The sequence below is a fragment of the Antrostomus carolinensis genome, unplaced genomic scaffold (genome assembly GCF_000700745.2).
Source record: "Antrostomus carolinensis isolate BGI_N321 unplaced genomic scaffold, ASM70074v2 scaffold41634, whole genome shotgun sequence".
In the NCBI taxonomy this organism is placed as follows: Eukaryota; Metazoa; Chordata; class Aves; order Caprimulgiformes; family Caprimulgidae; genus Antrostomus; species Antrostomus carolinensis.
This window is the reverse complement of record NW_010310954.1, coordinates 95,080-121,663: the sequence shown is the minus strand read 5'-3', so window position 1 is coordinate 121,663 and position 26,584 is coordinate 95,080. Positions and strand designations below refer to the sequence as shown.

The window sequence follows — 26,584 nt, the reverse complement described above, 5'->3', positions numbered from 1 at the left end:
TTCCATTTGCTGCTCAGAGACTCTGGATTCCCCCAGTTTCTCCTCCCAGTGGCACGCATTTCCTAGTGTACCATTTCCCAAACCTATACTAACTGTGAGCTGGCTCAGCAGGGGATTCACCCTATCTACCTTTCAGCACCTACACAAGATGTCTAGGTGAGTGGGCCAGTGGAGAGACAAGCCCTTACACAGGGGGTGACTCAGAATGCTTGAGCTGCTGCCTTGAGGGAGTGCTTCTCCCTCTCCTCCCACCCCACAGGGACTGCAGAGGGACTGAGTGTCTGCATTAGATGCCACCATTAGGTGCTAGATCATACAAATCCTGCTCCAGCTTATGTCTGCCACACTAAAGTCTGACTTCATTTACACACGCTGAAATGTCACTGAGACCTTGATGTATTCACCTATTTTAAATGCTTGGCTTCTGATCCAAAGGGCACTGATGTCAAGGACTGAGTTTGATTTCAGTAGGCTTGGCTCAGGCCTTGCTACTTGGCAGTTACATCCAGAGCAGCTGAACACTCTAGTCTTCTCATCCAGACATGTACCCTTGGCATAGGACTCCAGTTGCATAAACATAATTCTACTAGATTTCGATGTAGTGCTGTGCTGACAGTAAACCCAGAGCATCCTCATTCACTTGTGCACTTTCTTATTCCACTTCTTTTTAAAATTATTTTTCTGCTGTAGTATGGTTGTAAGTGTTTAAAATTCTCCAGGCCTCTCAGTACACTCCGAAGTTTCGACTCTAGATTTCTTGAGTTAAATTTCAAGCTTGGGTTTATGAAGGAAATGCCCATTTATGGTAGACCATGTGTAAAAGCCATGACATTATCCTTCTGGCTCTCAGGTTTTTTTAAAAAAATCCCAACACCCCAAAAAACATACAGCTTCAGAAAAGAGCTCTTCTTCCTTTTCAGATCTTTTTGTTGTTGTTTTTGGGCTAGGGGGAGTGAGGTAAGGACAGGGAAGGAGCCAGGACAACCCAGCAGCCAAAGAAGAAAAAGAAGAAAAAGAAAAATCAACATGTACTGGTTTTGTTTGGCCCTCGCAGACCTCACAGGCTCCAGAGCAGGTGTCAAGTTTCTAGGGAAACAGCTTTGTCTCCCAGTACAAACATCTCTCTGGAGGCTGTTGCCATTGCTTCCTTTTTGACTGGGGCCTGATTTAGCTCCCACTGAAACCAGTTGGAGTTTCATTTCTATTTTACTGTGGGTGGGACTGGACCTCTAGTGGCTGAAAACCAGCTATGTCCACAGGAGCTTGCTTGCTAGAATTAAATCTAGTGCAAAGTTCAGTCTTATTCGTGTACAGTTCACTGTGACTTTTCTTACAACATTTACAGTTCCTCCACAATTGAAAGGGATCTTGATACAAAAACCAAAATCTGGGTAACTTCCGCAGGACTAATAGTGTTCTGTGGTACCTGTAATGAACGACATGATAACCATTTCTGTTTGTATGCTCAAGCCAGCATGCCTGCCTTGATTTATGTAGGTATAGCGTTTGAAAGCGCTGCAGTCATTGGCACTGCCCTGTGTAAGGCTCATTCACGGATTGCCTTGAGATGCAGGATTCTGCGCTGAGAATGTTTGGGGAGCTCGGCCTCAAAGTCTGTGGCCCATTACTCATGATTTGTGAAGTGCCAGCAAGGAGCAGTGACTCTTGCTGCTCACCTGACCAATCCCCTTCTTAAAAATAAAATAAAATGGCCCTGCTGATCAATCACTGGCCAGTCAGCAATTGGTCTGCTGGGGTTGGCTTTTGCTTTCCTAGTGCCTACTTGTAAACCAGTTTTGTTGCTGATTCCATAGCCAGCTGTTGGTTCCCAGTCACTCCCAGGAGTGCCCCACAACATGCTCTGGCTAGAATGTGAGAGATTTGTTGTATCAAGGCAGCCATAAAAGTGAAGGAAAACAAAGCTTGAGAAAATAAACAAGCTGCACCTCTGATTGGCAATCTCTTCTACTTTATTCCCTTACAATTGTACTAATCATTGAGACTTGAAATGTTTCCAAAGGAGAGGAAATGAAGTTGCCGAGATGGGAAAGGATATGAAACTTCCTGCCCAGACTGAGGCACAGGTGCCCGGTATCTGTGATGTTATGCAGTATTTACCAAGGGAAATGCTGCTGCTGGATTTTTTGCATGCCTCTAAAATTGTTGTATGTCCCCACCACCAAAAAAAAGTGCCATTATGTATTTCTTAATGCCTCCAGCTATGAGAAGATGCTGATGGCCAAACAGCTGTGATTCTTTCATAAAGTACTTTGGCATCTGATGCCCCCTCCCCCATCCTTGCAGTTTTAATGTCAAAGGCTCTCTAAGGAGAAAGCCACATATGAAAAAAAGATCTTTGATGGAATGAAACTATAACCAGCTACTAAATCAATTGAGTTAGGAAATTCCCATTCCTTCCTCCATTCATCCAGAACTGTATCTCCTGTGGGAAGCCATTATTATTTGGATGTTAAAATCCTCTTCCTGTACCAAAAAAACATCTCTGGAGCTGCAACAGCACAAAAACATTGTTTATTAAATCCATGGGAAAATAATTCCACCTCCAAAGAGCTGAATGCTAGGCCACTGTCTGTCCACTGGCTGAAGTTCTTATACAGCTGGGGAGCTTGAAGAAAATGTCTGATGACATCATCACTAAGCAGTATCAAATTAAGAATGTAGATCATCATTTCACTCACACATCATTTGAGAACATTTTCAAGGAAGGAAATTAAAAGTTACATTGTTGCCACCTGTGATGATTACTCTTATGAATTAAAGGAGCCCAATTTTTTTTTTTTCTATGTGTTTTAAGGGTAGACAATACAAAAAAGAGAGGCAGTAAGCATGCAGAAATCCCCAGTGAATTTAAATATCAGTTCCATTTTCCAAATCTGGGGTAGCCCCTGGGTGAACATCAGAGGGAATCTGTAGTGCCACAACGCCAAATCTCATTCAACTAAGAGCTGCAGAGGAGGTATTAGTTCTGTGTTGCATTTTAATTAATTATATTTATACACACAGCCACAAAGACAGTTGTTTTGTACTTCCTCAGTGGTAAATAGTGATGAAAATGCAAAATCCTAACAATTTTCTCCCTGCTCTAGATTTTGCTACTACTGCATTGCAGATTAGATTGTTCAGCCTGGTTTTGTACGCATCCCTTTCTCTTTGAATACTTGCCACTCCAGTTACCTGCATGGTTTGAAATGAACATTAAGTTGCTAATGATTAGTAAGCCAACTGGGACAGATGGCTACTTAAACAAGATATTGTAGTTGTTTATTTGCAAAGCTTAATTTGCTTTCCTTTATGTTAAAAACATTTACTCTTGGCTTGATTTCAAAACTGATGAGCATCCAAAAATGCTATTGAACTCAGTGCATAATGCTTATTTCAAATTATATGCAGGTCTTATGCAAAATTATTTCCTTTCAATTACATGTCAGCAGAGTCTCAAAGTAACTTGAATTTTTACATGATAACGTTGAATTTTCCTTTTCCTTCGTGTCCTTTTTTGTATGATAAGGTATCTCAAAGGCTCTGTAGGATGGGTCAGATTCCTTCCTTGATTAGTCCTGTGGAACTTTGTCAACAGTGGCTGTATGTAATTAACTATGAGCAGAATTTGAACCTAGCAAATATGTGGTGGGACCATTATCTTGCAAAGTTCTATCAAAAGGTCTATGAGAACAGGTGTGTAAGAGGAAGAGGTTATCGTCAGTACCAGGAGGGATGTGCAAGTTCTTTTAGGAATATGCCATGCCCTCTCCATCTTTCATTTGGAAAGGAAGAGAAATTATCCAGAGACCTGTACAATGAGATCTCATGAGGATGATGACACTCCGAGAGCACGTTCACAGGGGCAACCGGGAGCTTCCAGCTGCACCTATTACGCTGTAAGGCCTGTCTGAAATTTCCCCATCCCTCACACGTACAGCACTCACCCACCCGCTACCTCAGATGCTGCCCTGCTCCGCGTGTTGCCTTAGGCAGCATTGCTGATAAACAATTAGTATTTCGTTTCCTCCTTAGACCATCGTACACCAGCCATGGGCAGATTCCTCACTCACAAGAGGCATTGTCTGTTTGGACAGTTGGGTTTGCTCTTGGCCAAATCACTGTGCTGCCAGGGATTTACCTAAGTAAAACAGGAAGGTTTGCCTTTTCTCTTCCTGCTCTGACATTACTGCAGTTATTGGCTCTAATGAGAGTAGATGGCAATCTGTATGTTCATGGGTTCCAAAATTTTTCAAGTGTTCCCTTCTTCCCTTTCCATTTTGGCAGTTTTGTTGATAGCACCCAACAGGCCAGATTATTTAACTACTCACAATACTGCATAGCAAATACATGAAAAAACTATATACTTTTTCTTTTCCTTACTACAAATCACAAAAGGTAACACTAGGACTCAAACAAAAACAAATTACCTCAGTAACTCCTGGAAAACTCACGTGGTTAATCAGTTACCTTTTATTTACATATATATGCTTAATGCTGAATTAAGTTGTAAAAACCAAAGGCTGATTTATAGCCCCAGTCAGCCTTAATTAACATTGATTCCAGGGGAATAGTAAATGTGAATAGCCTTCACAATTGAGGTTGAACAATGAACTCACTGGGTGTTGTCCAATTTGTAGCATGATTTACATGGAAGCAAGCCCTTCTTTTTTCTAGGGTTACCCCTTTTTCATCTGGTGTTTAGGATGGGTTATATATAATGCATAGATAGGAACATTTGCTGTCAAATATTCTCCCTGATTTAGAGTTAGCCTTTACCATGGTCACTATAAATAAGGTAGAAAAAAAACACAATTTGAAGCTTTGCAGGGATTCCTTGTTCTTGCAATGTGTCATCGCTTGTCCATTTCATGGCATTTTTACGAAGTGGCCATAATGAAAGTCAGATTAAATGTACAGGATATATACATTTAATCAACAGCCATTGGAGTCAGTAGTGCTGGAAGAGTTATAAAAGCCCCTGTGAATGCAAATTTATTGCAAAAGAATCTGCGTCTTGGTGGTAGGAATATCTGCTGAATGGTACTACCTGACACAGAACACCTAAAACTTTCAAAAGTGAATTATTTAAGTGTAAGGTTTTGCTTGTAAAGCCGCCAGCTGCTGGATTTCAAGACTTGAAACTGTTCCAAAACATGGGACGAGGTACTTTATTTGTGCACTAGAGTAAATACTCTGATTTTACTGCCAATTTAAATGTGCTCAGTTTACAGTAATGAGCTTGTATAGGCAATACCTTGTTTATAGAAAGTGGAACAGGAAGAAACTAACATTAACCATTAACAGTAGCAATTTCTCTTGCCTTCAACTCTAACTTTATGCCAAATAGATCCTTCCCATGTCCTGTCTGAAATATTTGCTATTACTGTTCTTTTGCTAAATCTGTGGGATAAATGGAGCGTTCAATAAAATAATACACCTTATAGTTCCCATCAACTTGAATTGCAGCATTATTTCTTATTCCTATGGTGAAATGTATTTTAAGAACAAATACACGTCCTGTGTACTAGCAAACCTGATGATAGGTGTTAATCCCAGCAGAGTGTAGTTAACATTTTTTGATCTTTTTATAAAAGAACAGACCACTTCTATAAGGGAAGAGTACTGACCTGCAGTTGCCACCACTTCTCAGGTTCTTGTACTCAACCTAACTGTTTTATTCTTTCAAGACAGATCACAGGAGGAACCTATGTGTTTATGTGCATACCCTAACCTTACATCTCCTTTGGTCATCTGCTCCTGAAGCTACAAGCCCACCCTTCCCCTTCCTCCTCAGTGCACCCACACACACTCTGAGTATGGAGTTAACTCCACCAAACTCCATGGGAAGGATGACAGTAAAATCCTTCTTCCACACAGGTCACAGATCTCAGAGTTTCTTTGTTTCACTTACAGTCTAAAAAGTGTCAATGATACACTGGAGGATTTTGGCTTATAGTGTTAGTCACTAGAGATCACGCTGCTGATTCTTTCATTATCTTATTTTGGCTGAGTTAGCTCCAAAATATCCTAACAGGAACCAGTGCGTCAGTTTGCAAAGCAGTGTAATCACTGAACAGGAAGACACCACCCACGGTCTGAGGAGCTTACAGTCCAAGGACATCAACAGGTTCAAGACAAAATACAGTGTGCAAAGAAAGCGATAGATAGGTAATGGTATGGTAGGTCCTGGGTTCAGCTGGGGATTGTGGGTTGAGTTTGAGTCCCATCTGGGTTGCCTGAGGGTCTCTGTCTCTGGTTCTCACTTGGGCTCTTGCTCTTCTGATTTCAGTTTTGTTTTAAGGGATTGTCACTCCTCTGGGATCGTCATCTGAGAACGGGCCAGGCTGGGTTGGCGGGTGGTGAGCAACTGTGCTGTGTATCACTCACTCCCATATTGCATTATTATTTTAATATCATTATTACTTTAAGTTTCATTTTATTTCAATTCTTAAATTGTCCTGATCCCAAACCTACGAGTCCTCTTACCCTTACCCGTCCACTTCTCTCCCTTATCCCCTGTGAGGAGGGGGAAGAGTGAGCAAGCAGCTGTGTTTGGCTGGCAGCCAAGTGAAACCACCACGCTATCTCTGAAAACCACAACAAAAAGGGGGGGAAGTAAAGAAACAACAGACTCTGAAATGGTTGGAATGGCACAGAGCAAAGTGGCTGGGGCTAGAGGCACAGGAAAGATGAGGAAACACAATGGGAACACATCCATAAAAGCAAAAGCACATGTAATTGTTGGTTTCTATGCATGGTTGTTATATCATTAGGGTCTTTTCCAGGCAGGCATGGGTTCCTTCTGCCCATGTCCTGAGTCAGCCGGGCACGAATCAGCTCTGAACCAGAAGCTACATGACTGCAGTTAGTGTGGCACCGAGCCTGAGCTAATAAGCCCTGCTGAGCACACAGCTACATGGCTGTCACTTGGCTTGGAGAATAGGCTGAGCAAGCTCATATCTGCTAACAGAAAACTCTACAGATGCATCTTCGCCTTCATGTGCAGATATGAGTGTGCAATTTCTTACTTTCTTTAAAACACACAGGCACACCAGTGATTTCATCGTGTGCTTTTCTTTTATGGACACTTTATACCCTTTAGTGTTGCAACTGTTCATCTTGAGCTTTCTGACTGTATTTTCTCGCAGCTGCTTTTTTTGCTAGAATAGTGCTGGGGTTTTTTCCTATCTTTGTTCCTTCTCATCAGTTTATGACTGGTTCTCTACTTGCTTCCTCCCTTCCTTACAGATTAAAGGTTAAAGCTTTGGTGATCCTCTTTCCTTAAACACCTAGCTTTTTGATGCTGATTTTTTTTTTGCCATCAGCCAAGTTGTGAGCACTTAAGTCAGAGTAAGTTTTAAACTATTTAGTTGACAGGCTGGTGTTGCTATCCTGATTGTACTATTCCAAGCCTAAAAATCAGCAGCTGATCTATAACCATATCATACTATTCTTTGACTACAAAAGGCAGGTGTTACATTCCATTCACTTCCATGTGAAAAACATGTAATTTTTTTGTCCTGGTTTTGCCACATCAAACTTTGCTCTAAAGAAAACAACATCAACAACAAAAAAGGAATCAACAACCATTCAAGCAAAGTCCTTACACATGAACTGTCTTTCATCGTCTCCCTGAGCTTGTCTGGCTGACCTGAGCCAGACAATCTCAGGTCAGGTACCAGTTTATTGCATGGTAGTAAGACAGCAGAAAGTGCAAGATGAAAGAGGTGACAAAGTACTACTCTGGACAAGTCATTTGTGATGTTTAGTCTGCCTAATCAGTCGGACAGATTTTTGTCCCAATGTCTATGGTGGTTCTGTGAGGAAACTGGAGCGATATTTAAAAACATACATTCCTGTTCCATAGCCACAACCTAAAAAGATGGGACAGTTTCTACCACCTGAGAATCTCTGGAACTGAGACTCCTGAATCTTTCAAAGGGTCCCTCAGCTTTCTGTATGGGGTATGGGGTTTTGCTTTGCTTTAACCAGGGAAAAGTCCCTGTCTCTCTAAACACAACTTAATCCCTCGTGCAATAAAGGGGGGTGAGCATTCCTTCTATCTAGGGTTGAACTCCTGCCTCCAGTGAAGTCAGTGGTAAAATTCTTATTGATTTCAGTGAGGCCAGAACCTCCCCTTACATATTTAAAGTTGTATTTCATGGAGTACAATGACAGAACATGGATACCTGAACTCCAAGGAACCCATATGGTGCCTGGACTTTTTAAACACTTTCATTCTTAGAAAGATTTTAAGACAGGAAGAGTGTGAATACTCGGAAAACCTTTCACGCAGTCATTTTCCTAGAGTGACTTCTTTTATATTTGCTAATAAATAATTGCATCCTGTTCTTGAAGGTCATTCAGTAGAAAATAACCGGCATGTATGCAGCTACCAGTAAAAATCTACTTTTAAAGAAACACATTTGTCATTACCTCTTGCAAGACAGCTGTTGTCAGCACCATTAAAATTCAAATTTGGTTTGCCCATGACAATTAAAATGATGTCAACACTGAGAGAATGTAACAATTTCCATTGTTCCAAGCAGATAAGCAAGTTAATTCTGTGCTGCAAGCCATCACTGTGGCCATAATCAACTGACTGTGTATTGAAGAACTGTGATGTTTGAGATTACTCAGCCTTGACTGGGTTGTATCAGTGACCAAATGTTTACTTACTGAATTGAATGATTACTCCAAATCCTTGTCTTGTCTCCAGCAGTTTCAAGGCTTTTTCTCTGATACAGGTATTTCTTTTCTTAGTGTATTTATTACAGTTTTTGAACCGAATTTGAATGTCAACCAAGCTATTTAGTTTAGTTTGATATTGCTTCTATAGTGACACTGCCACAGAATACAGAAAGACATCAGAGGCTGACCCTTAGCCTGAACTCTTGGAAACTGTAATTTTCACAGGCAGAAGTAAGTTTCAACTCTTTTCTGTTAGAATCTCCAGTCTTTCCCAGGAGTTTGTTATATACATTACTGTTTGTTCATGCAGGAGGACTGATGACTTTTCTTCCTTTTCTAGATTTTCATCAATAATGAGTGGCAAAATTCTGAAAGTGGGAGAATATTCCCAGTATATAATCCAGCAACAGGAGAGCAGATCTGTGAGATCCAGGAAGCTGACAAGGTAATACATGCCATGAATGGGAAGAAATGTATAAAAAGATCAAAGCAACAGGTCCAGAATAGCACTGTTGGACAGTTCTTTTCGTAATCACAGTTCCAAAACCCATTGTGTGACTAATGTTGTACAACAGCAAATTTCATAAGCATGGTAATGTTATTTACCTCAGTGCCTTTGGTTTTTTTCTTCCTTCTTGACAGGTTGATACGGACAAAGCAGTGAGGGCAGCTCGCCTTGCTTTTTCTCTGGGTTCAGTTTGGAGGAGAATGGATGCATCGGAAAGAGGCCATCTTTTGGATAAGCTAGCAGACTTGGTCGAAAGAGACAGGGCAATTCTTGCTGTAAGTGGCACATGAAAATCAACAGTCAAATCACGTGTCAGTTTTACATTCTGAGAGCAAATTAGTTCACAAATGTGTTAATATGAATTATACTTGAAAAGTACACTCAGCTTGATGGCTAAGATGGCTGACTGTCTACTTAAGACCTGATCCAAGGCTCATAAAAATCAACAAGAGTCTTCCAATTGACTCAAATGAGCTTTACATTGGACATCAGACAAACGAATGGGTGTGCACACATGTGTATGCTTGTTATGCACGCTTGTAACTTTTCTAAAATAAAAAAATGGAAGACTGAGTGAAGTGATTTGAACAGATGTTAATGAAATGGCAGGTGAAATGCTTGCAGACACTCAACTGGTAACATGAATCCTGAGTACTGCGCTATTTTGCTCATGTATGAAGCCATCTAAACAGTGGCATTGTTAATGTTGTTTTCCGCATGTCAAGTGCTTTGCACTAAGCTGGTGAACATCTTAATTCCAGCTTTGTCAACACTTAAATCATCTTACTACCACTGTATACTGTAAAATCACCACAGGGAGAAGGAAGTGCACAGCAAATCAAGTTTACTCTGCCTGTCATTTGATTTTTATTTCTAGAGCCAAGTTCTTTACTGAATTGCACTGCAGGCAATGCCATTAATTGCTCTTGGGGATATAAGTCAGTGCAGAATTAGGCCTCCATTCTTCTCTGTAGAAACTCATTTGATGGTTGGTGTGTCACACATGAGTGTACTTTGCCCATTCTTAACGATTTCTATTAGACAGCTATTGAGAATGAGTTAAGCTACTCAGCATCTTAGGATATTTTATTGGATTCTTTTTACTAAATGATCTCAGGAACCCCTAAGAGGATAGCTTGTAAGATACTTTTAAAAACAGGAATATTAACTTAAAAATAAGGACATTAGCTTGTTAATTTATGTGCTTCCCTAGAGGAGAGTTTGTTTATTTGATGGCAATAAATAAACTGGCTGTACAGTATAGATATCTCAGACCTCAGCAGGAGTCTTGGCAGCCACATAGAGAAATTTTTATATTCACATCAATTATGTAAAGAAAGAGGGATACGTCCATTCTTCTCTTTATGGATTCAGATCATTAATATGGGGTTACAAGGAGCCCCTTCTCAGCTGTTATCATTAACATAACAGAACTTAGTTTGACAGGCATTTTTATCTTGGCTCCTGATTAAAGCAATTTAGCATTTATATATCTGGACCAAACACAGTGGCTATTAGGTCCAAAATACACACAGGCACATGTACATCCATGTGGATATGCACACAAACCCACACGACAGACAGACAGACAGACACACACACACATAAACACACATGCACACGTTCTTAAAATCATAGTCAATCCAGAATACTCCAGAGAGAACCAGATTAAGGAAAATGCTTTTTGTTCAGATTTGCAAAAAGAAGTAACAAAGAGGGGATCAAATAGTTGTTTTGAACCTTCTGGGTTAAGACAATGCCAAGGCATAACTGGTTGACCTTCATTAAAATCTTTGTCATGATTGAAGAGCTGTTAAGATAGTGAATACTTAAGTACAATACTCTAAAAATGCTACTGTGCTTATATCTCTTAACTTTTTCTTGTCCTCTAGACTATGGAATCACTGAACAGTGGCAAACCTTTCTTGCAAGCTTTCTATGTAGATCTTCAGGGAGTCATAAAAACCCTGAGGTATTATGCCGGTTGGGCAGACAAAATCCATGGAATGACCATTCCTGTAGGTAAGGGGGATTAAAGCACAGGTATGCACCTAAAACTTCTGAGGGCTAAATGGCTTAATAGATGACAGCTTCATGAAAGTTAGAAGAGAACCTTGTGTTGGTCTTATAGTCTGGAGTAGGTTGCTGAAGCAGATGTTTAAAAGTCAGTAAGGGCTGGACTAGATGACCCGCTATTGTTCTGCCCTACATGCACATCCCGGAGAGTGTTTTGTTTCTTTTGCATGTGTCCCTCTGAGAAGGAGACAGCTCAATACCTACATTTAAATATTGTTACACTTACAAAAACGGATGTGGTATAAGCCTGGCAGATACCTTGGAACACGTGAAAAGAGTGTTAGTTGCCTGTTTAAGAAACTGTATGCTTATGTATATATCTTGTTTATATAGGTCTTCTTACTGCCTATGCAAATAATTTTACTTGGGACTAACACTGGATCCAGATTCATTTATACTTTGAGAGGGTTTGTAATGTTAGTACAAAGAACTGTACATATGTATCGGATACATTTTGTTATATATGCTTCTTAAATTATTCAGGAGGATGAGTTTTATATTGCATCTATGAGATGAATCTTTATGAGTGCTAGGAAATTAGTTATTCTGCTGTTATTTTTTGCTAAAGAGATGAGAAAACCATTATTTTTATTTAACAAGTCTCTTCCTCCTGCCTTGCCCTCCCAGCTGTGTAACAAATACAGACTGCATATTCTGTTGTGAACATATTCATCTGCAGTCTGGACTAGATGTACCAACTGCTATAGTTGTGCAAAATGGCACATGATAGCAAAGAATGGTTTTATGCAGGTGCAGTCATTAAGATAAATGTACTCATCTTTTACCTACATAAAATAAACCTTTGGAAAAACAGTAAGGAAAACCAACATTTGTTCTATGGATTCTTTTTGGCTTCATGGTACACACTGTTCATTGCACATGCATGTTTATTATACTTTACTGAAGGAGACCAGGAAAGCCCACTCATAAGTAAATGAATTTTGCTGTTGCCTATTTCCATGGAATTACCTTCTGTAACACGGTATCTGCAGCACACTAGCTTGCCTCTGTGCAGCAAAGCACAAAACTATCCAAGTTAGGCAAGCAGATAAATTGAAATTGTGGTCCCAAAATTTTCAGGAGGAAAACAGATCATGTAACTCTTGTTGCAGCATTACTCATCATGGTGTTTCAGCTTATGAAAACTGCAGTGTGTACTGACTGATGTTTACCATCACTAGTATATTTTCACCAAAGAAACGACAATATTAGTATTTCAGATGTAGACTCTCCTGTAAGGGCTCTTGAAGATTTCCACAGTCATTTAGGCTGAGATTCATAAATCCTGGTTTTGCTGCTTGCACTTCACATTTAAACATGCACAAGTGCAGAGCACACCATAAATTCATATATTCAGCAAATTTCCTGTTCCCTAATCCCTTTCTCCCTGGCCAGTGAATGCCTCCTTCTCACTCGTTAGCCCCACAGGTACACAGAATTTAGGTCAGTCACCAAAAGGCATTGCCAGGTTAATATCCTCTGCTTATTCTTGTCCTCAAGTAGTGCATCAGATGAAAACCCTGATTTTTTTTGAGTGAGGTGGGCTACACTGGAGGAGAGGAAGGCACATTTTCAGCATGCCTTCCTAAATGCAAACTTCAGTGCTAACAAACACCGTTATCAGTAGTGTAGAATCATAAGTCCATTCACAGATTTTCAGGGTATCAATTAGTTCTTCCTGTTGGTTTGACACTCCTCTGTATTCTTCTAGTTTCACACCATAAATTTGTCATACTCATAGAGCTATTTTAGAGCAAGGCCAGTGTTAAACCATGGTTCTCTTTACATTCACTTACCATCAGCTCATCAAAGGAAACCAAACAAGACAACAAAACCAAAACAAAAACCCTAATTAATCTCCTTCTCTTTCTGTTGAGTGTGCTAATACATCTGAAACATCCCAATCTTTCATCTGTTTTTGTTGAGGTTTTCTTCTCTAAAATAAAAATAGGCAAATGATAGACAAGTAGAGGAAGAACAGTGCGTTTTACAGTCACATTCCTTTTGGTCCCAGAGCTGCTAAAACCTTCAGACTGCCCTTTGCTTGCTCCCATGCATAAAACCTTGATGATTTAAATGGAAACAGAATGAGGCTAGACTAGAAACTGTTAAACTAATAAACTGCATGCAAGCAAAAATGTATCTTTAAATCAATATATTATATGATCTAGCTTAAAGAACCAACTCTGCTCTCGTCACCCACTTGTTTGCTGTGCCCTGCTATATGAGGCATGTGAGTGTATTATGATTGTTACGCAAATAAAATATCCGGGATGGAGACTCCTGATGGAAATCTGAGCAAACACATCTGTGGAAGGTATTGCTGTCCCCAAGTGAGGTCCCTGGATAAAGGGGGCTTTCTTTCTGATTAAAAAATAAAAACGTTTGGGCCAGGTGCTAAGCAGCTGCAAATTGATCTGGCTCTATTAATATCAGTGAGGACTGAAGAATGCCAGTTTACATCAGCTGAGAATATTAAAAAAAAAACCCTTTTAAGACAAATTTTTAGATTGGATGTGGGATCAGACTGTCAAATCCCTCTCAGGCAATGTTCTGGCTGCCAGCTAGTAGAAGGATAAGAGTAACAATCGTCAGCAACAGCATCTTAGACTAAATGTCATTAGCATCACTTGTATAAGCTAATCTTAAAACTCTGAAACATTTTTAAAGTCTTCTATTTGATTTATGAGCACAGGGGAGCTTTCTATACTCACTATTCAGGAAAAGTGATTCACTTCATCAATCTAGAGTTATTTTGCAATGGTAGCAGCTTATTTTACATGATGGACAAGGCAGCTCTTAGATACATCTTTGGCTGGTCCAGAGGCATCTGAAGCTTCTGAGTAACTTGAAGTCACATATGTTCACAAAGATATTGTTAGAAAGCAACCTCAAAAATCTCATCTTAACAAGTTTGTGGATGATGAACTTTGGAAGCAGGTGTCAAAAAGCACAGTTGTCTAGAATCTAGTGGAAGAAAGCAGGGCAAGCAACTCTGCATGGGAGGTATTGCTCTGTGGAGTGAATGTTCTGCCTACATTTGGTAGAATTAACCACCATTTGTCTGACTTGGCAATCAGGTTCAGGTTATCTATAACTTAATGTTATGAAGCACACAGACATGTGGCAATGATTATGCAGTGACAATCTAAAGTCAGACAGTGCTAACGTAACTGTGTTACTGTTACGTTGTCACCATCCTTCTGGCTGAGAATCCACCTCTCACAGTATACCAAGTACAAGCTGGTATTTTTAGCTGGCTCCTCTATGTGCCTCTTGAGCACTTAGACTGTTTTGCCTGTACATACTTCTCTGTATTTTGAATTCTATTTTACTTCTGTCTGGTCTGATGATTATTCCTATAGTCTGTGAATCACTGCTAGCATCTGTGAAAGAAAACCTTGAAAATCAAACTGATCACTTCAATTTGTGAAACAAATATTCTCATCTCCACTAGGAAGTTGTTAAGCATCTAGAGATCAAAACGGTGCAATGACATTTTGTCAATGCAGAGCAAACCGACTGATCAACTATATTGCATCAGGTTCCCAAAAATGTACTCTCTGTTGTGAAGTTAGGTCTTTCCCCAGTACTGAACGTGGCTGGCTGCAGCTCCAGACTGAATGGGGTGGAGGCCACCGCTGCCTGCCTGCTCTCACACCATATGAAGGAAAGGACATACTCCTGTGTCAGACAGAGACGATGGGAGCAAAAGCACTGTAATCGCCCCTCTTCCTCATCTGACCATTTCCTGTCCTGGTAAATCATCTCCTGTGACTAAGCCTAGGTAACCTCCTCACATACTTAGTTGAAATGATTTTTCTAAGTAAAGAGATTCAAGGTCTTCTGGACAACCAAGCACTACAGGCCAAGGGGCACATTCAGCTCATGCCTGTAGTGTAGCCCTTCCCTCAGCTGTAGCCTCACCGAAAAACATAAGACCTAAATTCAGAGGTGGTTTGAGCTGGGGCTAGTTTATACTGCTACAAGACTCAATTTAGGTACAGAAGTGCTGTAAATCTACTTTGCACAGATGCAGGCCAAGCACACTAACAAAGCTGATGGGTTAGACGATACCTTAACCGGTCCCCACACAAAGCAGGTCCTTTTTCTGCTCTTTATCATTCGGGAAGAAACCTACATCATATCACAGCGTGTATAACCTCAGCGTGTACTCCCAGACCACAGGCAAGTGCTGAAGCAGCAACAACCCTGAAGCTTTGTGAAAGAGCGTGAACTCCATCAGCCCCCGTGACAGTCACTTACACCAGCTGCGCAAAACGAGCCAGCACAGAGGCCGCCACTCTGAGCAGGCTGGGCCACGTGAAAGGTTCCCACAGACCACAGGCCTGACCCGAAATCTCAGAGCTGTTTATTTCATGACCTGACTCAGGCTGCCCTGAGCTCAACAGTGCCTGAGTTAAGGACAGCAGATCTAGCACAGCACTCACTTCAACTAATGATACCTCTCACTCCTGGAGTTTTTTTGCCATTTTGGTTCATCAGAACCTTAAAAATAATTACCAGATCAGAGAGTTAATTAAGTAATTCCCTTTAGCCTCACACCATCCACACCTGCTGTTTGTGAATATGCAGTCTGCTTTTCCTGCACCTTTGTTGTTAAGATTTCTTAGTCCATATTCTTATTTCTGTAAGAAGTCCAGTGATAAAAGCCCATAATTTCCAAGTTTCCAGTGACTTGGTCCCTTCATTTATTCACCTCTACCTTGCCCAAAAGGTTTGTGAAAACTCTTCTTATTCTCTGTTGTCTTGTTTTCTAGCTGCATCCTGCTTTTCCCTCTCAACTGAAATTGACTGGCTACTTAGCTTGAGGCCATTTCTGATACAGGCCTTGTTCTATAAGTCAGCTATCAGAGCATGGCTATATGATGACCCCTGTATTCTCCTCAGTGCTGTCTTCTGCAGTAAATTGCTCAGTTACCCATCAGTTACAGGCTTCCCCTCTTTGTTCCACACCTAGAGATCGTGGTGTATCTTTCCATTACTTCAAACTGCCTGTGTTGTCAATGGAAGATGACCGAGATGTATGTTACTCTACTATCCCACATCCACTTGTAGATATACCTTTATATTGCTGTGTTCCAGTCATGCCTTTCAGGAAATTGCCTTTGTGACTCTCCTTCACTTCTCTCACCCTGAGATCAGCAGAGGCCAGTAAGTGGCTTCCTTGCTACTGCCCTTTTTTGTGCAGTACAGCTTGTCCTCTTTCCCAAGGAACAAAGCAGGTTACTTTCTGCTTCCTTTCTTCTACAGAAAGAACAATTAGGTTGCTCCTGAACCTAGGTTTCCCATGCTGGTTCATGAAAAAACATTTCCATGACTTCTTTATTTCTTTTACTGCCATCAAAGGCTGATCCTTAGAGCTTTCCCCCCCTGCTTCTTTTTTTTTTTTTTTTTTTGTTCTGCCAAGTCAAACTGTACTTGAGAGTAACCATGCTCATCTGTTTCAGATGGAGATTATTTTACGTTTACAAGACACGAACCCATCGGAGTGTGCGGACAGATCATCCCTGTGAGTATCTCTACTAGCGCTTTCTATTTATTTTCATTTGAACCAGCTCTCTTTAAAGACACATAAAACATGGTCCTCAGCTATGTGTGTTTTCCATTACGAAAAAAGCTGAGCTCATATTGTTGACATATCTTTAACAGCCTCCCTGCAAATGCTTATTTGAACATGCTAATAGGGTTTAGGCTCTGTTATTAGGAGTTAAGTTCTCAAGTCATAGAATTCTCATGATTAAAACAAGCAAAGCAAAACACAGTGTTAATATGCTGTCAGTGGTTATGGATGTTCACACAACTTACGGAAAATTGATGCTTTGCTGTGGTAGTCTTTTTATTTGGTTAGTTTTTACTGTGATTTAGCAGGCTCCTCAGTTCCTGGGAGAATGTGGTGCATTTTAATTCCATTCTTTCCTGCTATTTCTTTTACAAGGCTGGAGGAGAAAAGGAAACTCCAGGAGACATATCATTACAATTAACATTGTGTAGCTAATAAAAGACATGAAATGTTTGTTTTATTTGCTATGAGAAAGAAACACAGCTTTTCATCAAATCTAATACTCCCCCTACACCCCAATATACATCCTTAATACACTCTTGCTGAACACTGCGTGGGAATTACACAGAGAAGCTAACTTTTTCAGAAGAACCAGGTAACTGGCTTTGGCAGAAATTTCAATGGGAGGCTCACGTATAGATATTAAAATATCGTGTGAAAGCTTTTTTCCTTGACAAAGCATTGGGGAACTAATCAGGAATATTCTCTGAAATTTTTGTTGATTTTTTAAATTATTTTGTTCATGTTAACCACAAAGCCACTAAACAGCAACATGCTGCAATTCCATTAAAAGAGGAGCAGCCAGAAAAGAGCACTTTAACAATGTTAGGCCCTTTCTCCCTATTTATATTTGTTGTTATTTCATGTTTTGTTAAGGGGTGGCTATTGTATTTGGCACTCCATAGAAACAGAGAAATGTGCAAATGACTCAAGGAGTCTGTGGTTACACCCGTCCTGCACTACACCTACCCACTCTCCTGTCTTGACTCTTGCAAGTGGTCTTTATGAATGAATGGTGCCACAGTCCTGTCCCCATTCTTCAGCTGAGCACATGGATAAGCATTTGCAAAATGACAACCCCAACATCTAACCCCAAAGCTGCTGAACATCTCTTAGGCTTGTCTCATTAAGCTTAACTGACAGATCTGTTGAAGAAACTTGGCCATGGACTGAAGATCATGCCAAAAGCAGGATTTATTTTACCTTTGATTTGTAAAAAAACCTCTTTGTTCAGGGTACCCAGCCATCTACCATACTTCTTCATTCTTCCCCCAGTTTGTCCGCCAAAACTTCAACGTGGCTGTCATATGCATCTATCCTAACACTGCCACTAATCTGTTACATATTTCCTCCACAGCTACCAGTCACAGAGTACAGCCCCTAGGCCGCTGCATGCACTTAGCCGTTACACTAACAAATATGTTATTACAAAAATAAAATTAAACAGCAAGCCTAACACTAAACTCCTCATCCTCTTTCACATCCTAGCTTCCATCAAAACATATGCCCTTGGCAGCTTTGTAGCATAAACAGGGCTGTATACTACCCTATAAAACTCGTCAGAGCTCTCTTTGCAATACCATTAGAAGTGCAGGCTGTCAGCACACTGTTGGCCCTATAGCTCCCCTCCCAGGTTTATATACTGGAGATGGAATTAAAACATCACTTTGTCTCCGGAGTTTATAAACAACTGAGGGAGTAAAAAATTGGGTGTTCGGTGAAGGGAAGACAGTTGTGTATTTTTTCAAGCTCGCCAGGGGCTAGAGAGATGTCTGTGAGAGTGGCAGCTGATATGCATCAGGCAATAACATGTTCTGGCCAGTGGCTGACTCTTTGTGACTGATATTTTCTATTTTCTTTCCAAAGGAGATTATTATATGTGTTTACAAGAGCGATTGGGCAAATGCAGTTATTTTATTACTCTGACATTTCCACTGAAATCAGCAAGACTATCCACTTAACCTGTTAGCATAAGGCCTTGTTACTCTTATCTTACTTTTTATCTACAACTTGTTTTTGCATCAGACTCATATAATTCACTACATCTTTTGCTGCAGTTAAATTAGCTTGAACTTAATAATGATACAAAATGTTGTATCAGCAGAGTGTTTCTCAACTTGTTTTTTACTGTTCTTTTAACATCTGTATAAATTGCTCAGTAAGAAGTCTTCAAGAAAATGAAATGCTTTGACAGAGCATTGACATTTAAGGGGTTTTTTATTGTAATCCTATCAATTAAGGATTATATACTTTTGAGTATAAATTTTATATTTTAAGATGTATTCAGGGATAGGAAATTTACATCAAAAAATGCTTCGGCGTGAACAAACGGTTCTTTCAATTGTATCAGAACCAAGAACTATTTATCATGGGGGAATTAGAAGTGTCAATTGCAAAACAGTAAATGAAGTTAAAAGTTGTGATTAAAAAAATTAACAGATAACAGAAGATTATTTTATGAAGACTGTGGGTGGGGGCTGTATTTCTTTGAACAGGAGAGAAAGAACTAAAAGGTCACTGTTGTCGCTTTCTTAATGGCAGTAATTAAAAAAAAAAAAAATCCTTGCTTTGTGCTGGGAAAGATTTATGTTGAGGATCAGCCTGAGAAATAAGTGAGGTAGCAGCTTGACATCTTGAAAACAAAACACCACTGCAATATTTTTCCATCTATCAACTTTTATTTTTTCCTACAGTGGAACTTCCCCCTGCTGATGTTTGCATGGAAGATTGCTCCAGCTCTGTGCTGTGGCAATACAGTAGTTATTAAACCAGCAGAACAAACACCACTCAGCGCTCTCTATATGGGAGCCCTCATCAAGGAGGTAAGAATAATTGACGGGAATAACGTCTCTGTCTCTCCTTGTGGGGAAGGAACTACCAGCACATGCCTGGTTTAACGTGCTCTGACAGTTTTCATAAATCATGCTTCCCTTCATTCATTCCTATTTTGACAGGCTGGCTTTCCACCAGGAGTTGTCAATATTTTGCCAGGATTTGGTCCGATTGTTGGTGCAGCCATAGCTTCTCATGTTGGCATTGATAAAATTGCTTTTACTGGATCCACTGAGGTAAGAGGATTCACGGATATGTCACATAAAATGTGAGTAAATACTTGCAGAGATAGTATTAAGTCCTGGTGCTACATTTCTCACTGTCACTGAGTAAAAGAGCTACATCTAAATAACAGTGGTCTGTCCTTCAAGCTAAGCTTATGTAGTGCAGTACTTACAAAGCAGAAACGTCTCCTTTCCTCCAGCCCCTGCTGTGCTCGGCACCTCAGCACAGGAGATATGCCTGGAAAAATATTGCTGGGATTTCCTGTGGGCTTATGAGGATGTGAATCACATGCAAGTAGGCAGAACATCCCATGTATATCACAGCACACATAAATGCTGCTTTAGCATCCATAATTTGTGTATTTTGGCGTACTTGGGGAAAAGGGGAGAGGAAGGGGGCAAATTGGGGGAAATGTACTTCAATTTTGATGCTGCATTCAAGTGCATTGAGGATGAGGAGGAGGTCTAAAAAGGAAGGAGTGCAGGGAGAAAAGGAGATTGCCCAGGGTGTCTGTTCTCAAAATGATGGAAAGAAGCTGGCCAGAAGATGAAGGGAGTCAGTTGTCTCCTGGATGCCAAAATGTCTTGCTATGAGTCTATGATGCAGATGTTAGAGAGGAGGTTCGTTCTGAAGACAAAGGCTGTAATCTACAGAAAGAGGAATGAATCCCTCATAACTCGGATCACGTCTTGCTCTCAAATATGTGCAAAGGCAGCTGTTATCAGGGTTGGGGTGGGGATGATAGAGGTACTCCAGACTGAAGTCACAGGAGAAGGGGCCTTATCTCATCGTCTGAAGGCAGACAGAAAGGAATCTCAGTGGGAGTTTCAGGGCTGGTTATATTTAGAGAGTGCTAAACCCAGGCCTTTTCAATTCAGAATCTGACAAACTATTGTATGGAGGGAGCTAAACCCCAGGGATCCAGTCTCTCTTTGATATGTTTGACTCCCACTCGTGGCATTGGGAGGCTTTATGCATCCCAGGGACACTGCTCTTCACAGTGAGTCAATTTGTTTTTGATTTGAGTTGATAAATTCACTGACCAAGCAGCCCTATTGAATATGTGTGGGTATCTCCCTGGTGGGCCCAGGGATTGCAGAGACTAGCACAGTTATTTCAAATACATTATTCTGGTGGAATTATGCCGCAATTGCATTTGAAAGTCACCATACACAAGCCTAAATTACCAGTAAAATGTAGCTGCAGTCATATGCCTAATTTGCACACACAGTTGTTTTTCAATTACTATATGCCTGTACATGAATTTTTATGGCAATTTTAGATTATAATATATAAAGGTTACAATCTAAGTCAATGACAACATCAAATTTCAGATTATCCTGTGGAATTACTCTAGTCATTACATATCCTGTAACCAATTTATATTAGCATCCTGGAATACTGAAAACTTTAATATGAGCTGATTACCCCCCATAAATTAAGTTGAAACAATTGTTTTCATAAAGATATGTGGTCCCCATTTAAGATAAATATTCTATTATACAGGATGTTGCACTGTTTGGAGGAGGAAAAATACAGATGGGTTAGGTTTCAAAGTTGTCTTTTGTAGCCAAAATAAATTTTTATTGTAGTTCCAGACAGCTTTAGTTTTAATAGGCGTTTAAACTCAAAAGCTGTGGGTTTTATACTAACTCAGTGCCTACCTTTAAAAGCCTTACTAATAGGAAGTGAAAAGCATTACAGAGATGAAAAAGCAATTCTCTAAGAACCTAAAGCAATAACAGATGGAACGTTTTAATGCAGAGTTAGTGTAAACTATTCCATATTGTTTTTGATTTCCTGTAACACTGAATTTTTGTAACAGCAAGTCAACATTATAACATTTTAAACACAGTGCTGTGATATGAGCTGTACTATAGAGTTTTTGACTTCTCCAAAACTGATTTCAACTTCTAATGAAATAATAATGGAAATATTTTGTCTCTGGTCTTGTCTGAGGCATGTCAACTGTACACTCTAGTGATGTGGATCTCCGATAGCCATCAGATATGTAAACGCCACAACAATAACTTGCATTCCCTCATTTAATCCAGGTGCCAGTTAAGGCAGTTACTAATGATAAAACCTATGAGTACAAAAGCAAAGATCTTCAACTTTAGAAGTCCGAAGCACAGGTTTTTCTCAAGTTTTCACCATGAGGTTCTTTTGGAAATATTCTAAATTCTTTACCTTTGAAGTATATACTTATGGCTAATGAAGACTCCCCATCTGCCTGTAAAAAGCACAAAACCCAGGCTATTATTATCTATTTCCTGCAAAGTCTTTTTGAAGGCAGAAAATAGGCTGCCCTTTCTACAAAAAATTTAATGCTAATGTTTTCCAAAATTTGTAGAACCCAATCCATAGAAATATGAGCCAAAAGGATAAGTTCTTAACTCAGTAAAGCCTGACATAGCCACACCAAAGATCCATCCAGCCGCACACCTTATCTTGCAACATGACCAGTAACAGATGCTTATAGAAGAAGAGAGCATGTGCAGAGTGATCTTTTCCTCGCTGCAGCCTCACAGCTTCTGTTAATCAGCAATTTAAAGACATCCTGAGCCTGAAAGTGCATGTGGACAATTGTACTGAATAGCAACCAATGGCCTTGCCCATGCAACAACAACACAGAAACGGCTTCTTATTTGTGATACCAATTTCTAATTTATTATGGTGGTCCAGTTAGCACTCTCTATTTCTCCTCTGTTTCTTAGATTCTCTAGTGCTTTGAAAATTGTTTTAAGTACTACTATTTACTTTCCACACACTCCTCCCAAATAGTATGTGAAAAATCATAAAGAGCTATTTTTCTGTGGCACCATCACTGTTTGATTCGACTTTTCTCCCTCTTTCCTTCTGACCCCTCCTTTTATGGGTTAGCTCACAGAGTAGTCTGCCAACTCTGTCATCCCTTAGCTGCCTGCATCCTACGAAACACCTTCCCATGGATCACCTCCTCTCCCAGTCCCCTAGTGCATGGCTCTCAAAACTCTTCCCTCTGCCGCTCACTAGGACAGGTTCTGCAGACACCTGGCAGACTATGAATTTCACTTTGACAACTGTCACAGTGAAAGAAAGACAATCACACTGCGTATGAAAGCAAGCCTAAAAATATTGTGCCTTCTTTGATTCCAGCAGCTTTCTTGGCTTCTCTGCTTGCTTTGGTTCGTACTCTTCAGCAGCTTGTTTGGTATGGGCATTTTAGCAAAAGTGTTTATTTTTACTGTGTTGTTTTTAGTGAACCAGGGCTAATCTATGATCCTCCTTAATTACAGCAATCTCCTCTCAGGCTTCACTGACACGTTTGTTCCTCATCTTCCACAATCAGATGAAACTTGAACTGCCAAAACCAATCTTTCTTCCAGCCAATCTGACCACGTCAACACTAGTTCCTGTCCCTTTCCTACCTTCCCTTGAAAGCCCATAATCAATTTAAATATCTCATTAAGTCTTATATTATTTCTCCTTGATCTTTCTGGTCCCTAGCTGTAGGGTGAAACTCTCACTCACCAGGACCTTGGGAGTGGTTCTGTAAAGCTCAGCTGTCTCCCACACTATCCCAGTTGTTCACTATGTGTGCTTTTCCCTTTTACTCTGCCCCCCTCTGCCTCAGCTTCTTCACTGTTCCATGTATTCCTGTCTATTTGAGTTCCCTTAAAAAAAGTACTAGCAGCAATTTAATTAAAATAAAACTTTCATTTAAATCTTGCAAATTTAAGGACAGATCCAAACTCAGGATGTCTGGGTTACCCACGTGTCTGCTGTTGGGCTGCAGAGCTCAGATGTAAAGGAAGAAGTTATACAAGTCTCTTCTCTTCCCCGGTTCAATGAACAGTGGACCTTATTTATTTCCAAGACAAGTGCTGCTGAGGGGATAATTTACACATAACAGAAATGCGGAGAGTTTCTTCATATTACCTTCCTATTTTCTGAAACAACTTTTGCTAAGTAGCAAAGGTGAGAGGCCTTTAAATAGCAGAGAAAAGCAGCCATCAGAAGCTGCTTTACTCTTTGTTTGCCTTTATTTCCACTCAAATCTGTGAATTCAGTTACAGGCTCTGCAAATATGGCCATTTTGACTGCTGTGAGCTGTCTGGCCACGTCTGTATATGTGTGCTCCATCTGAATGGGAACTGTGTACCCATAAGTTCCTGGTGCACATGGAATAGTTGGGTGCAGTATGTTCTGGGTTTCAGATGAGAGAGGACTATGGAGAGTGAGAAGTTATAAATTTAAAAAATATGTGCATTTAAAGCACTGGCTGGATTAAAAAATGTATTTTGCTTGTTGCAGAAGTTTAATGAGTTCTAATAACTTCTGTTCAAAAGCAAATGTGTTACCTCCAAATCAGAATGGCTTGCAACTCTCTCCAGTTGTTAAACACTCTCAAGATGAGAATTACAGATAGCACACAAAACATTTGAAGCCCTGGCCAACAAGAAATGTATCCTAAGTGGCTGGTTTCAACTTTGTTCAAACTACAATCCATTAAAATGCAGACAGATTAAAGATAGGATTCAGGTCTGTGTTCATGCAGTTCTGTAGAGTAACCCAAATAAATATCCAACAAATTGGTTTGGATGCCTGTGTAAACAAAAGGTCTATAAACAACTGCAATAAACCCCAGCAAAAGAGTCTGCATTTTGCTTGGCAGAATGTTTTCTTTATGCACTTAGATTAACAAACCATGATCTCATCATTAGTCAACAAGATACTAGAGAGACCATCAAAGCAAACTACAGGAGAGTCGAGATTGATTCATGCCAAACAAATGTTTGTAGCTAACAGCTGTATTACCACTGATTCTAATTTACTCAGCAGGATTCTCCTTTCATTTCCAAAGTGAGATGAATGTCACAATGCATGATGTAGACAGAATGTCTGTCTACTGCATGAGCAATGAGTTGTGTGAGCTCTCCTGGATCACACAATCTCTTGCTGGTTTTGGATATCGTGAAGAGTTACATCCTAGCATTTTCTACTTTAGCACCAAGAATCCTAAAGGTGATTTGACCTGTTCTGAGAAGTCTGTTAACTTACCATGCATGCTACACACATACCCTGTTTAATATAAGGAGGATTTAGGGATCCTGCTTCTGCTGAATCTTTTTGATGATCTCTTCGACAGCTTGTTCCTCCTGAATGAAAAGAAGATGTTTCCCTTTTCCTCCCTTGGTGTTTTTGGTAGAATTTAGGGAACTGTTCTTGGACAACTATTGTGCCTCTGCCTATAAAAGACACACGTCAAAAGGATTTGCCTTCTTAAAACTGAAACAAATTGGGTGGTGTATCAGCCCTGTCAAAGTTAACAAGACTTTAGCCATGGACTTCCAAGGGGACAGGGTTTAACCCAAGGAACAAATGAGGCATTTATAGCTTAGGATTCTCTCCAGGAATTTCTGTTCTGGATTGCCTTTTTACTTGTGCTCTACTAGTCACTATGCTCTTTTCAGGGCTGCTTCTCACACAGGGCATTGCACCGTCAAATTAAAGCTACTCTTCTTCATTTGAGTATTTCAAAATTCACTTGTCTTTGCTGGAGACACACCCTGAACATGCCATGCAGTCCTAAAATGTTTCTTGGAAAGATTTTGCATACAATCTGGAATTAAAAAAAAAAAATAAATCAGACAAAGTAAGGAGCAGCATGGGTTTGAAGGTTTTGCCAAAACACTGACATCCAGTGCCTCAATAGCTGGAGAGAGAAAACTGCAGTTCCAGAAAACATAGAAAATTAATGTCTGATCATACCATCTCCCCAAAACTTAATCAATCTCTTGTAACTTAAAACACCTACTGTTCTTCAGATACTCTCTCAATATCCCAAGAAAGGTATAATAGCAAAGACGGGCAGCCCAGTTATTTAAAATGCCTAAGTAACTGAAGATGTATGTCTCCTCTGTCAATTTTTGCACTGTTCATGGAATCTTTTAATCTACATAACTTCCTGTGCAGCTTTACCTTCACAGGCTTGTCTGTGGCAGTGTGCAAGAAAATTACCTGCTGTTCAGCAAGACTGCTGTTCCCCTACATACAGGTGTTCCCTAATAACTTAATGTGTACCTGCCATCAAAGGAACCTTCAGAGCAGAGGAGAAGCTAGACATTCTGACAGAGCTGTAGAGGAAGTATCACAAACCTTGGAGGTTTGCTCTTGACTTGTGAGATTTCCAGTGCTGGAACAGTAACGGGCAAACCCACCTGCACCATTTAGAAACATTTATTTCTGTCTGAAAACAGAAAATGAAGAGAACATGAAGGCAACAGACTTTTTTAAAATTTCTGTACAAAGTATTTAAAATGTCACTGCATAAGCCTCCTCTTGAAAGAGACATTAAACTTCCAAACACAGAAGGCATAAATAAGCAACAATGAAATGTTTTGAATCATGATAGGCTCTCAATGCCTAATGTCATACAGTTCACAGTCCAGAAACAGACCCTTCCAGAACTATTCTTCAAACAGCTTTTTTTGCACAGGGGTGCCACAAAATGCTTCTTTAATCTTTTTTGTTGTTGTTGTTCTGAATAACAACTTGTTTTCTTTGAGATGGGCCAAATTACATCTGCCTCACCCTCCCTGCATCTTACAAGGTTATGGTACTTCACAAGCTATCCAGGGATACTCCTGATATCAATCTTGAAGCGTATTCAAAACAGGGAT

General features: G+C 40.1%; 1 protein-coding gene across 3 annotated transcripts in view; it reads left to right on the top strand.

Annotated features, from left to right (window-relative positions):
* LOC104523868 (retinal dehydrogenase 2) overlaps window positions 1-26,584 on the top strand; it is a 55,765-nt gene that overhangs the window by 15,936 nt on the left and 13,245 nt on the right. Inside the window, exons 2-7 of one of the 3 annotated variants that reach the window (XM_010166576.1) lie at window positions 9,035-9,139; window positions 9,337-9,477; window positions 11,095-11,224; window positions 16,750-16,811; window positions 19,556-19,684; window positions 19,817-19,930. In XM_010166576.1, coding sequence (XP_010164878.1) covers window positions 9,035-9,139; window positions 9,337-9,477; window positions 11,095-11,224; window positions 16,750-16,811; window positions 19,556-19,684; window positions 19,817-19,930 — 681 coding nt within the window. Of the gene's footprint in view, window positions 1-9,034; window positions 9,140-9,336; window positions 9,478-11,094; window positions 11,225-16,749; window positions 16,812-19,555; window positions 19,685-19,816; window positions 19,931-26,584 lie in introns of those variants that run through there. The other 2 variants (XM_010166577.1, XM_010166578.1) reach the window with 2 other exon arrangements.